At 33.2% G+C, this 16216-nt stretch overlaps 1 protein-coding gene across 2 annotated transcripts in view; it reads right to left on the bottom strand.

Annotated features, from left to right (window-relative positions):
- Positions 1 to 16216, bottom strand: part of LOC126767809 (dorsal-ventral patterning tolloid-like protein 1) — a 122019-nt gene that overhangs the window by 21533 nt on the left and 84270 nt on the right. The window contains exon 4 of one of the 2 annotated variants that reach the window (XM_050485453.1): positions 3743 to 3772. The exons of the other annotated variant lie outside the window; for it this stretch is intronic. Coding sequence (XP_050341410.1) covers positions 3743 to 3772 — 30 coding nt within the window. The remainder of the gene's footprint in view (positions 1 to 3742; positions 3773 to 16216) is intronic. 2 annotated transcript variants of the gene reach the window in all.

Here is a 16216-nt window from a genome sequence, read left to right as displayed (position 1 = left end):
TGAAAAAAAACCTATCGACTTTGATTTTCAGATAAATTTGTCAGTTGAAATCCAGATGTCCGTCCGTGCGCTCATCTGTGTAAGTTGTAACTTCAGTAAAATATCTTGATGAAGCTTGGTACATAAGTTCTTTAGCAAAAAAGTAAGAACAAGTTCGTAAATGGGCGTAATCGGACCCTTCTCACCCCCACAAATCGCTATTAATCACCTCGAAGCATCCCCATAATAGATATAGTACTACTGAAATTTGAAAATAGTATTTTTTTTGGTTTTTGAATTTGAGATAATTTTAAACAGAAAATGCTTTCTCTCCGCCAAATATTTTTTCTGGAGGTCTCCTGGAGATGGACTACGGAATCAAGAGAATACAAATTTTTTGAAAACGAATCGTCGATTATTATAGTAAATTAAATTCGGTAAATTTGCATCATTTTTATTTATATAACAAATAAAATGTGTTTAAAAACACAATAACACGCGTTTTTCTGTTTTTTTTTCTGCAAGTAAAACCACTTAATATACCCAAACCATGGCAAGTGGTCGACTATGTACTTGTATATTCTAATTTTGTCAAAGTAACGGAAATCGTGTTTTTACATATCTACATATATAGAAAGTCAAAGTAAACTTCGTTAAAAATATTCCAAATTCACTTCATTTTATAGTGCATACCTATTGCATGCAGCCATACATTTTGCATTTTCTTGTTATCTACGTTCTTAGATATGTAACCTCACATACATGTAAATATGCAATCAACCTTCTTTCGCGTACATCTAAATTTGAATGTGAACTTCTATTCCACTGATTGCAATAAATCGAATTTCAGTGTACAAATGCACTGGGAGTCAAATCGAATAAGGTCATATGCATAAATAAATAAAATGTTGATATATTTTTACTTGTATATGGAAAGTGCTGGCACATATCTGAAAATATTTACTCCGAAAGACGGGCACCAAAGTACCACATATGCGTGTGACTGGGCAACTGATGCACAAAGAAGGTGGGTGCGTGAAATGATTAAAATTATTCATCTTAAACTCGATGGAATATATACAAATACAAATACAAAAAACTTGTTTTAATTTTTTGAAAGTTTTATGGCAAATAAATTCAAAAAACCTTCAAACCACACGAAAAATTTCATTTTCATTATTTATAACATGACATACATACTTATTCCATATGTGTAGTTATATTAAACCTTTATAGGTTGTTTCAGCTCAGTGACAGTTAGCCAAATATACTCTTTACTACAACTCCCACTACCTTCATACAACCGTTATATGTATAATTTTCTTCACCTAGAGAGTGTCAGTCTCAGCTGGCTATGTTCACTTTCTCACCCCCTTCTTCTTCGGCTTAATTGATTTCTAAAATGAAAACGTTGCAACCGCTGTGCTAAAAGCAAAAGTTTAAGGGCTTGAGCTACCTGCCAGAAAAAATGTGTCAAAATGATTAATCACACTTTGGCGATGGGCGCCGCATCTGTTGAAATGGATTGAGAAGGCTTAAAGCATGATTTAATTAGTTTTATTAGGTAAACCATCGAAGAGGTTTTGATATTTATTAATGAGCTCTTTAATTTCTACTAAGTACTTCTTCTTCTATGATTGTGCTCAACAGTATTTGGTTATCAGCAGAGTGAGCTAGTAAATACTTGCGAGAAGATAGCCGTAGTGTATTTTCAGACGGACTTGTAGAAAGTGGGAATTAAATCGTCCTCGAATTTCAATAACATGATTGCACTTTATTAGGTTCACTATTGGGTAGTCGAAAAAGTTTTTTCGTGTTTCGAATCAAACAAACAAATGTGTACCATTTTGGTTGCGCACTTTTTGCTATTTTTCCGCTAAAACATTATTACATAAGTGTAAAACTTTCATCAGTGTAAATCGAAATTTCGAAATTTCCAGAACGGAACGGAAATACATTTTTTAATAAAGCTTAAAATCTCACCTTTCCAACACTATATGGTATGACACAATGTGATTGGTAAGTAGATACCTATAGTATAATCAAAAATAATAAAGTGAGCCGTGACTAACTATTCGAGGGAGAGAAGCTGAGATTTGTTATTCGTCAGAAAAACCTCGTTTATGTGGCGAAAGTAAAATACCTTGGTGGCAAAATGTGCTTTCGGCAAATCGCCGATTGCATAGTTCAACAACAGTTAATCCATAAATTAGGAAACTTCGCTTATTAGAATTTTCATCATGCACAATTTCAAACTTTTGCCGGACGAGTTTCACACAGGAATGCACACAAATGACCGAGTATTAAGTGACTCACATATTCACTCAACCCGAACACACGAGCTTTTCTGCATGCATTCACCTCCACTTACTGAGTTAAGCACTATTTGCCGCGTTAATGGCCATAAATTTTATACAGCCTTTCATTGTTTGTTGCTTTTTGAACACACGGACAACAAATCTACACATCCACGACATGACAACTTTTCCACAATTACCAGACATTTGCGGCGTTTCAAGTTACTTTTATACTCGGTTTGAAATTAACCACGTCGACACATTTTCATAAAAACTATGTCGATATACATAAAGTTTATTTACCGAATAAAAATTATCACCAATCATTTATGTTTATGGGTATTTATTCGTTTATATCTACATATTGTTCACGAGTGGAGCTGCCATCATGAGGAGCTGGCATCACTGCTCTTAACACACAAAATCAGTTGTAGTTTTAGAAGCAAAAATGTATGTCACCTTCTCAGAGGAGGGTGGAACATTTCTAAGAAATATTTACTGAAAATTGAATCTACATTTGACATTGTTAGTGATAAAATCAAATAATATGGATTTCTTTGAAAAATTCAGGTACCAAATCTTATGGGAAAATTGGTACAAAAATGCTCACAATTTTTTCAGGATTCCGTGATGTCATCATATAGGAGGGTATAATGGGTTTAATTAAGGAAAAAGATCCAGAATCATAAAAATATTACTGTTTTGAAGATTTGCCGATCGAGGAACAGTTACTAATTTGTATATTGTTGAGGATCATAATAGACATCATGGAACCATAGTAGGCGAAAAACATTACTAATTTAGTTTTGCTATTTTAACAGTTCTGATGTATAGTTAATGTATATGACTTTTTTATTTTGACCCAACCATTAAAAACATCAAAAAGACATTTTGGTCATCAATTAATATTTGGATATGCGAAAGCTATGTGCAAAGTAGAAGCAGTTCGAGAGCACAATTCAAACCAAGAGCAAACGATGGCCGCCGGATCTGAATCGCAGTAACTTTGTTTCTCTGCAGAGGCTTCCAGAGAGTGGTCGGTGACTGCATTGCTCTGGTTAATTATTTATGTGAGTAATCTTGCAATTTTCTTTTATAAAACTTAAGTAACTCTCATTACTAACACAAGTCATGTCCTTCATGTTGAACTGCAATACAAAAGTAATTTTCGCTATTTTATTTGTTTTCCACTTAAGACGTTTGAAGTACTCAAACGCTTAATAGAAGGCTAAGTATAAAGGTGTGTAATCGTTATATAAGCAACAACTTCCCTCATTGAAGAAATAGTTTCATTTGTGTATATTGTACTTATGTACATATGTGTATGTATATGTTAAATGTATAAAATGTTGCTTAAATTTACTTTGGAGCTTTTCTATTATTTTGTTGCATTAAATTTTCATTAAACATTGATTATTATTTATTGATTTTTTGTGCTTGTTTACTAATTAAATAATTCAACTTACGATTTGTTAGCGACAATTCGTTTTTCATACCTGCAATGAAAAGAAAACAAAGCATAATATTAGTGCAATAGAATAGACAACTTAAATATTTAACATTTATTTATTTAAAATGGCAGAAGGTGACAGAAGGTGAAATTAACCTTTCTTTTGCACTTTTTATGATCAAACATCGCATTAACTTATTCTGAGGCTTATGTCTGAGTGGCATACGCTTTCAATAAGTATAATCACAAGAAGGTAAAAAATCGAGTTAGATATAGGGTTATATACATATATATAAATGATCAGGATGACAAGACGAGTTGAAATGCGTGTGGCTGTTGGCAAAAATGTAGCGGAATTAGCAAAGCGCATATGTGGGTTAAAAATTTTGAAAAACTGGCGGAATAATGGTACTGTTATAAACTACTAAAAGTGCGATAAATCAATAACTAAGAACTTCAGAGGCATTAAATTGTATCACCGAGATGGTATTAGACAGCTTTATAAGAGCCGGATCTCAATTGGGCGTGGCACCGACGTCTTTTTGGTGAAATCACATATCTCGGGGCCTGCTCTACCGACTTTAATCAAACTCGGTACGTGAGATTTTTTCAAGATCCCTATATCACAGTGTGAAATCGGAATACAACTACGCCTATTTTTCGTATAACACAATATAAAATTCCTTTTTATTATTTCACTTTTATGTTTACAAATCAAAAAGCAATTAAAATAGTGTGCATTTTAAACATGCTACTTTCAACTACAGTACTTGTAGTTGACTTTCCACAGAAAATGTCGGTTAATGTGTGCGATATGTAAGTAAAATTTAGAGTGAATTTCTTCCTGATAATTGCATGTCTGTGTGTCAAAAATAGATTGATTCGGAATAATACTTTCTTAAACCCAAACGAACACAACCCTTATCTTACTTGTTTCCCTTAAATTTGTCATGAAAAATGATAGCGATAAAATCGGCTAATAATCCTAAATAAACATCCTATTAAATAACACAACACCTGAGGTAAAGAAATACACTTGTTAAAGGAATTGATTGCATATTACTTTTCCCGTTGGTATACGATAACATTATCATTAAATTATCATTAGATTTTATCAAGCGAATAAAAATATTTTAATGCTGAAGTTACCATCAAAGTGATAAGAGAAATAGCATCCTTAAAATTTGTTTGGCTACTATTTGTAGTGGATAGTATGCTTATTGGTATATATATAATACTAAGGGATCCGACCGCGCTTTGCTGTGGTATACATTTTATACTATTATTCATATAATAAACTATTTAATACAGTAAACAATTTATTTACGAATAAAAGCGAAAACATTTTTTGTCGGTAAAAGAATCCAAGGGATTGTACTTGAGAATTAATTTTGAATAAGTTCATACGAATAAATTTCATTGCAAAAAATAACGAATTTAATGCTGCTTTCTCAGTGTCTGGTTACCAGTGTTTCTGTCCAGTTAATGGAGATGTCCGCTTAATTTTTAAGAGAGCTTTCACTGAATTGTTTAATATCCTATTTCATGAATAAAAATGGTTCATTGCAAAAAATAATGTTGCTAAGGAGAGTATTAAGTTTTGTTCACATAACGGTTGTTTGTAAGTCTTAAAAGAGTCAGATATAGGGTTATGTGTACCAAAGTGATCAGGGTGACGAGTAGAGTCGAAATCCGGATGTCTGTCTGTCCGTCCGTCCGTCCGTGCGAGCTGTAACTTAAGTAAAAATTGAGATATCATGATGAAACTTGGTACACGTATTCCTTGGCTCCATAAGAAGGTTAAGATCGAAGATTTCACTGTATTTATGCATTAGGGAGGGGCATATTTGCATTGTTTAAAAACTATATAGCCTATCTTCTAAGTTGGATCGAACTGGACACTGTGTGCTTAATTTTACTAAAATGGTTCAGTAATTTAGGAGACCATCGCGGACAAACAACGTGACACGCACTTTTTATATATAAAGATTATTGTCAAAGTCATTTTTCTTAGTTTTGAAATAAATGTTTTAAATATTTCAAAGTAAGATTGTTGATATTTTTCTCTAAATATTCTCTTATTATATTGACTGTGGGGTGCTGCAATTCAGAATGGAGAGAAAAAAGTAAAGAGTTATAGAACTTGTAGTCCGTATGTATTACCAGTACCCTCGAGTAGCATAAATTAGGTGAATAGAGCATTAATTCACAGTAAATACTTAGAATTACTTATTCACTTCCTTATGTGTTCACAAAATTAGCTTCGCTGATTTGTTAATCATAATTTTTTGTAGTCAAAGTTTCAAAATTGCGCAAACCAATTATCGAATACTTATTGAACTCGCGAATCGAAGTCTGAAATTTCATCGAAATCAAATTATAAACTTGTACAAATTAGTTCCTCTGTTAAGAGTAATGAGAGTTGGTAGATGGGCTGAGGTGTTAATAACTGCGGATAAGAGTAGAGTATTTGCATAAGCGCATTTATATACTTGTGTTCAGCACATAGCACTGCCTGAACGAGCCGCTGTGTGGCTCTCAATATTGCATCATCTTCCATCACCCAACATCCTGTTGGCATAAATCAGACTTTTCCACCAGGGATTTGCAAAACATGTTCTAGTTTCCAAGCTCATAAGCACATGACAGGCAGGATTGAATGGAAGCGACGAACTCGTATGGACACGTAGCTGCCCGAGGTGTTTGTGCAGTTGATTAAAAGCTTAAATTGAGCAATTTCCTGTCATTAATGGCTTGTTGACACATCGACAAGCAACAGCGTTACACACATAGATATACATATATTTGAAAAAGAAGTATGAAATTTTTTTTATAATACTTAGCATCAGAAAAATTAATATAAAAGGGGTTCAGGGGGGAAAATATATACAATGTTGAAATAAATGATGAGATGCAATTGAATTTTATGAATGGATTATGTAAGTATCATTTATTAATGGCCATAAGAGGAAAATATATAGCAAATAATGCATTAATTGGACATACATATTATATATTCTGCATTCCCTCTTAAAATAAAATTCTATGTTCTATGTTAATAACCAAAAGAAGATTTTAGCATATTGAACGCCCTTCTTTTACTATATTCTAAGAGCCTTATACATTTTTTACTACTACGACATGCATGTCCATTGCACACAAATTATTTTCTAACCTTATAAATCGCTGAAAGCAGTTTTATTGTTTTTCACGAAACGGAAAATAGACAGAAGTGCAATTTACAGCTGTCAATCCTTCAGAAATGGAATGAAAAAATGATTGGTGCAATTAATTATTTGGAATTGAAAAATTTCAAGTCGGACAAATGCAGGTCCCTTAAAATTAGTAACTATTATGACTTAATTAACTGCTCCACAGCAAATATTCTAGAAACATTAATTTCTAAAGTTTCTAAAATATTAAATTTCTGAGCTTTTATATTATTTCACAAGTTATATGTATTGAACTCTCGTTTGCATTTTCATAAAGTCAATCAGTTTTTACTTTTACCTTTTACTAATTGAGTTTTTAATTAAACACACTGGACACATGTTACTTATACGCCACGTGGTATGTGTATATGTCATACATTTTTTCCACTTTGTACTACTAAATTGAATCAACAATCGTTTTAAGTTGATAACACAGTTTTAATTGAATTTCGTGTCATAAATAACTTAGTTCGTATTTCTATTACTGATGCAGTTGGAAAACTAGGTGAATAAGACCAATAATCCAATAATAATGCGTTGTGTTCATTTGCGTATATTGACAAATGTGACTGCTTACAACTACAATAATAAGTGTTGAAATGTGTGACATCGCCAATATAAAACCATACTCTGTTGCAAAATTGAAACCAATTAAATTACCAACTGCATATATGAACCCTTAGGTAACGCACTCTTATATACTAATTATCAATAGCATATGTACATATATGCATGTAAGATAAATAAGTTGACGGAATAACTTTTGAAATTTATACACTTAATTTATGTGGTAAGTATTTTTTTCTTTTTAAAATGAGCAGAACAAGTTTACCATGAAATTTGTACAATCAGAAGGAAACGTGGGATCCCCTATAATATTTACAAGCTGTGTTCAAAAAACAATGAAAAGTTTTTGATTTTTGAAAAAAATTTATTGATTTCAAATAGTTTTCATTCGATATTTTGCACTTATGCTAACGTTTCTTTCAACTGTCTTCTCAACCTAGATTAGTGGGATAACCTGTAACCTGTACCTCTTTCAGCGTTTTTCGTCTAAATTGTAAAACAGCGGACCTTTAAGTTTTTCCTTATATTTATAAATATGAAAAAATCACGTAGAGCCATGTAAAGTTCATAAAAGCACGTCAAGTCTTAGCCGAATTCTGGCTTTGGTGCAACCGACGTTACCATTTTTTCTTGTTTTTAAAATTTTTTTGTCGCCACGGCTTCATTATTAATATCCAGTAATTAAAAAAAATTTAAATTACACTTAAATTTACAAATTGGTCGCATAACAAATACTAACAATTAACTCTCTAAAATACCATAGAATATATTGTGGAATTCCAACATGATATTAAATGTTAATCATACGCACTAGTACTCCATTGCTATACTTTCAATTATCATTATTTTAATTGCCTGAAACTTTATTGTTAATATATATTTTTTTTTTCGAAGAGTGAGTGAATCATCATCAGCGTTTGTGTGAGTGAGATATTCACAATAGAAAAATAGAATATAAGCATTCAGAGCAGCACGCTCACAAAACAATGCAGAATTTTATAAAATTTCTTAGAAAAAGTCAATAATTAGAGTCGTAAAATGATATGAATACATTTGAAAATTTATTATTTTAAGATTTAATATAAATTATAGTGCTTGGTAATGAGCATTTCGTTACCGCTCACGAGTGAATGCAGAGGAATGTTGCTCATACGCAGTGGTGACATTAATTGAAAATGCGCCCGTTTGTTTGTGTCACTTTGAAGCTCTTGAAAATAAGGAAACAAGTATGCAAACGTCAATTTCTTGTTTATATATACATCCATTTTATGCATGCATGTGTTTGTGAGTAAAGAGAACTGGCGGAAAAAGTGAGTCAAAAAGAAATTCTTCTTAATTCGTTACGCATTTTTTATGGCCGCAAGGGAGGAATACGGCTGGCATTTACTGCTCTCTTCTTTATACACATATGTAAAACCTGTTTACCGGCGTTTCACGTTTTTGTGATTTCATTTGTTTATTCTGTTGATTTCTTTGTGTGGCAAAAAAATCGCAATTCTCAAAAGATGTGAAATGTTGGAAATTTTTCTGAAGAAGTGGAAGACTAATGACGGCCGCGTCATCAATGCGCCTCGTCACTTTCGCTTTTATGTATACCGCCCACTTTTTGGTGGCATAAAAACTTATTTTGCGGCGTTTTCACCAAACTGAATGAAAAAGTTTATTGTTTGGCGAATACACATGCTTATAAACGCATATTTACACACACAAATGTGGAGCATAAACGACCGCAATTCAAGCTGCCACGAATATTAAATTTCTTTATACATATATACATACGCATGTACATACATAGAGACACACTGAGTTATATCGCGAAAAATGCCCCTGTGTAACTATATATGCTTATATATTTATATATTTGACCTGATGGTGCCACAACAACTGGCACTTTTCTTAAGCGCCGTTTGTATAGGCAAAATTACACCGACCTTTGAAGGCAATACAGCAAAGGAATATAAAAACAATAAAAGCGAAGAGAAACTAAGGGTCGTCTAAGGAGAGCAAAAAATTCAAACCCAAACACATGCCTATTAGTATAAGAAAACGATTTCCCTGGCATAAACATATCAACTTCTTATTTAATAAACAAATACACGTACATATTATGCCAAATATATGCATATATTTTTATTTTGCTCAGATTTAGTGGGGTGAATAGCCGGAATAATATCTTGCTGACAACTGTAGTGCAGACTACAATCCAGGAAATTAGGCAAATATGAGTTTAGCTAAACTTAAGTATATATACTCATTGATATCTTTATGTACTATTTTATATCAGTTTTGTTTTTGCAGTTCATCACACAGCCACACAAGTAATTAGTTGTATGTAACGACTTACTATGAATATATAGTTTATTTCAGTACAGTTGAAGTTGTAAGAAACTGCACAACTGATCAGGAACAACAACATGATATCAAATTGTTATACATATATACATGAGCGAAACTTAATTAATATAACGGGTTTTTAAATAAGAGCGCTACAAAAGTAGTTTTTAACTAAAACAAGAACGGTTTGGGATATCAATGAAGCATAAATCGGGCGATACTGCTGCAATTTCACGTTCGATATTCGTACGAAGTTCATCAATCGTCGCTGGCTTGTTGCCATAGACCATATGCTTGCCTAGCCTCACTGGAAATAGTCTAAAGTCGTCGAATCACACGACCGAGGTGGCCAAATGACTGGGGCATTTGTGAGATAACACGTTCCCCAAACTTGGTTTTCAATAAATCGATTGTGACATTCGTTGTGTGGTTTGTGGCGCCGTCCTGTTGGAACCACATATTGTCCAAGTCCATATCATCCAATTCGGGCAAAAAATATTCGGTTATCATTGAGCGATAGCGATTCCCATTCACAGTAACGTGTCGGTCTTGGTCATCACAGAAGAAGTACGGCCCAATGACGCTGCCCGCTTATAAGCCGCATCAAACCGCAATTTTTTCGGGATGCAATGGTGACTCATGGAGTACATGTGGTTTGCTGCCTGTCCAATAACGCATATTTTGCTTATTGACGACACTTTCAGCCAGAAATGAGCTTCATCGCTGAAGATGATTTTTCGATGAAAATCCAGATCGTTTTAATTTTTGCTGCTCATCCCAATTCACCAACATACAACGATTCTGGTGGCCAAACGGCTTCAGTTCTTGCGTTAATTTGATTTTGTACGGATGCAGGCCAAAATCTTTCTACAAAATTGGCCACAACGGCATCACAGAGATGTCTAATGCTTTAGAACGACACTTCTTTGTCTCACTGACACGGCAACATTTTGTTGTGTGTCTGTGGATTCAAATTTTTCCACTAGATTCTCAATTGTTGATCAGACAGGACGATTATGACTACCATAAATTGGACGTAGCGCTCTTAAAGTTGAGGCCACTGACTCCGAATTTTGGTAGTAAATTTTAATAATTTGGGCTCGTTGTTGGATCGTATGTATTTCCATGATGAAATGACAAACCGTACTGAAGAGAGATATCAAAAGAGCGGGGAAAAATATGGCGTCGTTTGTTTAACCTATCGGTCTACTTTTGTATCGTCTCTATTGAAAAGCACGTTACTTGATGTATAATTTTATTTAAAAATCATTCGCACCTTTTTTTATAGAGCAGAGTTTGTCCTATTAAAATATCTTGTTTTCGAAATAAGAAGCTTCACTACGTTGGATAACTCTTTAGGACAAAAATTGAAACTTCAGGAATGAGCAGCCAAAGACGTGTGCAAAATTTTAGACCGATATTTTGAAACCAGAGGGGCTGCTTCGGGTATATATAGTACAGACGAACCGCTGGATATGGCTCAATCGACTCAAACTGTCACGCTGATTATTTAAATATATAATTCATAGGGTGTCTGACGTTTTCTGTGGGGGTTTTACAAATATTGTGGCAGACTTAATACATAATATATATATTTAATAAATCAACTTAATTCACAAGTATATTCCAATTCTTTCTGGTTAAATAATTTGCACAACTATTATTTGAATTACACTCTTCGCCACTCACTCATTTAATATTTATAAAAAAAACATATTCCAAAACAACACCAAAGAAACTCAAGCAGGAAAATGCTAGAGAAGTAAATATTTACATTTGCCGCTGCAAAATTCACTTTTACAGAAAACATCAAGGCTCAAAATAAACTGCACACTAGTGGATATTATATGACTATATTTAAACATGATTTGGCGGATGCCAACAACAGAGTATGTGCATATATGTATATACGCGTATTTTTTATATCGGAAAGTTTGTCTGTGGTTACACGCCGGTGAAGCGTGTACAAAAGCTCACCACCATTCAGGTGCTCACACCTCTGCACGGTGTCTATGTAACCACTTCGGTGTATTTATTTAGTAAAAGGCGAAAATTGAAAACGGTTCATTTACTTTTTTACTTCAACTTGGCCACAAAGATGAGAAAACACTTACTAAGCACCTGACACACAGATAAAAGCTCATTCATATGCAAATCGTAGCTTTAACTGTGCATGTGTGTATGTGTGTGCGTGTGTCTTTTGTAAACATTTGTTGGAGCGTGTAGTGATGTGGCTTTGCGCAAATGTCCACTATGTTAACAAGTGAGATAATCTTGTTGCACAAACGAGGAAATGACTTTATTTAAATATTTCCCTAACTCATAGTGGCTTTCCAGTTCGAATAAATACAGCTGTACTCAAGCTTATACATATTTTATATTTATGTATATGCATTTACATGGAAAGCTATTCTATATAACCTGTGAATGCTGGTGTGTGATAAAATTTAAATATTAATGGATTGCATACTAATCCTTTTCCACCTATGTGTTTATGTAAGTAAGCAAATTAAAACAGTCGACAGCTTTGACAAAAGTTTCGAAAATAAAGTTGATCCAAAAAAATGAGTTTCTAAAAATAGTAAATCGGTTTACGTACGTATGATAAGTTATTTCAAGTTGTGGTTCTTGCGAAGCGACTGAAGCTTTCAAAATGTCTTAATAAGCATAAACACGGGTCGAAGCTGTTGTTTGTTGAGCTTTAGGTACTCATATCAAATCATACGTTATATAGGTCGATTACGGTACAAACGAGTTTAACCCTATTTTCAGGGGTTTGTATCCTTGTATACGAGATCCGCAGATACAGCTGCTGGCTCAATACTCATCACTGGATCATCATGACTTTATAGGCCATAGCCCAAAATGTGCTTTCTTATTATAGCCATTGCACTCGAACGGTCTCTAAGGCATTATAACTGAGATCGGAAACTGTTTTAATAGTCCAAAAACAATGCACACGAGGATTTACTTTTTGTTTTAATTTTTTCTGAAGTCGCTACTTCATTGCTTATTTAATTCTTATATTATTTTATTCAACTCCACCAACTTCTCATTTTATTACATTTTTCTTTATTAATTCTTTTCCAAACCAAATTATGTTTACTTTTTCTAACTCTTTATCCCGAAAGTGTGTGAGTATTTATGCAGCACGAAGCATTTTTCGAAACGGAAGTATTCATTTCGGTCGTGCCCACATTGGCCTTTACCTGCAGACATACACATAAATTCATTTGGCTTAGCAAAGGAGATAAGGTTTGATTGAAAGATTTCATTGTTTCGTGAAAATAAATTCTTTATTGGAGCAGTGGAAGAGAGAGAGAGAGAGAGTTAGATAGGGCAGAAATATTGTTGGTATTGTAGCCTTACTTCTACACAAGATGAAAACGGCTGAGTTCATTTGAGTGATTGAACATTTGGGATAACCGTTGACTTGTTGGCGCGTCGCACGTGGAAATAATTGAATAAAGAAACTTAACGGTTCATTGGATTTGTTACGCAATAATTTATTTAAGTTGTCTCGTTCTGATTATTTATATTGAATAATGTGGCCTTTGCATGTTTGGTACCGGCTTGGTGATGTCAGTAAGGATAACGTGGCTCAGAGAAAGTTTGTGGTTGCGCATTTATTTACTTTTATTGGCAAGTTGTTGTATATTTTTGTATACATGCGTATGCGCTATTAAAGGGAGAAAGATTGTTAGAGTCTATATGAATCACATGACTCATAGGCAGGCAGTTTAAGATTTATGTTATTTGACAGCAATGTGTTTGTTTGCTTTTGGCATTGGCGAGAGTTCAAAAACCTTATAAATAACTGTGTAAAAATGATTTCGCCAGTCTGCACTGAATTCCATTTGCGTATTTGTGTGTGTGTGTGTGTGCAGAATTTGAAATTGATATACTTTCTGCGTACACATATGAAACTGAGTAGATTAATACATAAATAAGGTTATTTAGATCTATTCTGCCATTTATTGTCAGCAATTGTCTAACGCCGTAAAAGGAAATGGCTCCACAGTCCCTCACGCTACCACCGCCGTACTTAACGATTGTGTTTGTGGTGTATATGGAATTATAGGTCTGACACCTGACGAAATTCGTACATATATACTTTTATTTAAAGCCGTAAAAATTATTTAATACTATTACTTATTCAATTAAAAATAGTTTAGAAACTCTTGGCTGAAAACTCTATATACATATATGTATGTACTCTCCTCTATGTAACAACTATTATATGATACAAGTATATCATCGCTTCTTAAGGCATCGCCAATGGCACATAGTTGCATATAATTTAATAAAAGTGAATTGCGTTATGCACTTCGATATGGTTTTGACTGTTTATAAAAGTTTCGATATAGTTTTTGACGTCTGTTGCTGAAATATGAATTTCAAACTTTTTCCAATGGAATAAAATATGCTAGAAGTTGTGTGGTTTTCAGTGCAAATGCAAAACCATATTTTATGCATGCGATATGCAGCAAAGTGAAGACCACAGCGGCTTGTCAGCATTTTATGCGGAGATAAAAATTTGCTCGCGCTGTGGTTGCACAAAATTTGGACAGATGCCAAAAATTTATCACAAATGTTTAACTGGAAATTGTGAACTTATACTGAGTAGCCCCTGTGGTATGCGATTTGCTATGTGAGAAGCGCCACACGGAAATTAGCTGGATAATAATAATAAAGGCTTTTGTTAAAGAGCCTAAATGTTTTGCTATAAATTTCACACAAAACTTATTAAATTTATATGATTTAGTTTTAATATGTTGTTGTTACATATATAGATTTCATTATAAAAATAAAAAATATTTATAAAACTCATATGAAAGACTTCAACCTTTTTTCCAACACTAGCTATTACGGAAAACTAATTGAAATATTGGAATCACCATTATCACAGTTCAACGCTATTTTTTATTAGTAATAAAAATTAATAAAAACAAGAAAAAACGTTAACCCTTCACAGGTGCATTTCTGTTATGGAAGCTAAATATATGCTATAGTTAACCGATCTGATCAATTTCTTCGGAGATTACATTTTTGCCTTAGAAAATAATATATGTTTATACGGACAGACAGACGGACATGGCTAAATCGACTCAGCTCAACATACTGATCATTTATATATATACTTTATAGGGTTTCCGACGATTCCTTCAGGGTGTTACAAACTTCGGAACAAACTTAATATACCCTTTTCAGGGTATAAAAATATATATGTGTATATGCATGTATAAGCGCTGTACAAGCGAAAAGAATTTATGAATTGACCCATTTTTTGTTGATGTAATGCTTTTGAATTAGTTTAGGATATAAATTATAATAAAATAATCTTCGTTATTTTATTATTATTTTCCTTATACAAAAGGAAGATTTTCTGAATTCTGATCAATTATGAGTCGTGACCCAACTTCAATTTTTAGTACATTAACCTTATTTTGTGTTTACTGTAACCGGACTGTATCGATAATTGGCGACTTTACCTTAAAAGCTTACTAAATCTAAAACTACACAAGACTTTGCTGTTTATAATAATAAATATAGACTATTGAATTACTTAATATAAACCCATACACACATATGCATGTATATATTTTCAATGACTTTGGCAGGACTCATGCTTTACTTCACAAAACACCAACCTGACATGACATTGTACTGAAACGTGACGCAAATCAGTCGATAATTTTCAATGATCGAAGACATAAAACTATTATAAGTTCCTCACATAAATATGTTATACGAAAATATCAATAACATTACCACCATACATAGACCAGCTCATTTAAAAGCATCGATGCCATAAGAGAATAATCGACATAGTGCATACATATTATACATATCAGACTAGGTCTACATAATATGAAGTGAATGAGCAGTCGAGTGTTAGCAGGTAATACACTTGACTGCGCTCAAAGGCTGCTGTCGAACGGATTACGTTCGGCATTATGTAAATGTGCATGTGCGAAGGTATATACATACATATGCATATAAGTTCTGAAAGCACAATGGCAAACCTTCTAACACGCGGCATACATACATAAGCTTATGTAAATATTTAAAGTTGTATTTTCACATAGAATTACTTTTTGTTTGCTTCTTTGATGATTGCAATTTACGCTGATAAATTCATAAAAGTTTTGTTGCTTGAAGTGTATTTTATGTGTTAAACTCACACAATGTTGATTTTTAAGCCGATTCGCATTTAAGTTAGTTTAGGCTTTTATAAAGCAGAGGGTGATTTACTTAAACTATATGCATACATATGTATGAAAGTAAACTTCTATCAACATTTTAAATAATTCTAGTGTCGTTTTTAGTTAGTTTTGTTAAAAAAATAATAGTGATGCAAAATTTTCTTCTTATAA

Source organism: Bactrocera neohumeralis, chromosome 2 (genome assembly GCF_024586455.1).
Source record: "Bactrocera neohumeralis isolate Rockhampton chromosome 2, APGP_CSIRO_Bneo_wtdbg2-racon-allhic-juicebox.fasta_v2, whole genome shotgun sequence".
Classification (NCBI taxonomy): domain Eukaryota; kingdom Metazoa; phylum Arthropoda; class Insecta; order Diptera; family Tephritidae; genus Bactrocera; species Bactrocera neohumeralis.
The sequence above is the reverse complement of the archived record's forward strand: the minus strand, read 5'-3'. Positions and strand labels throughout refer to the sequence as shown.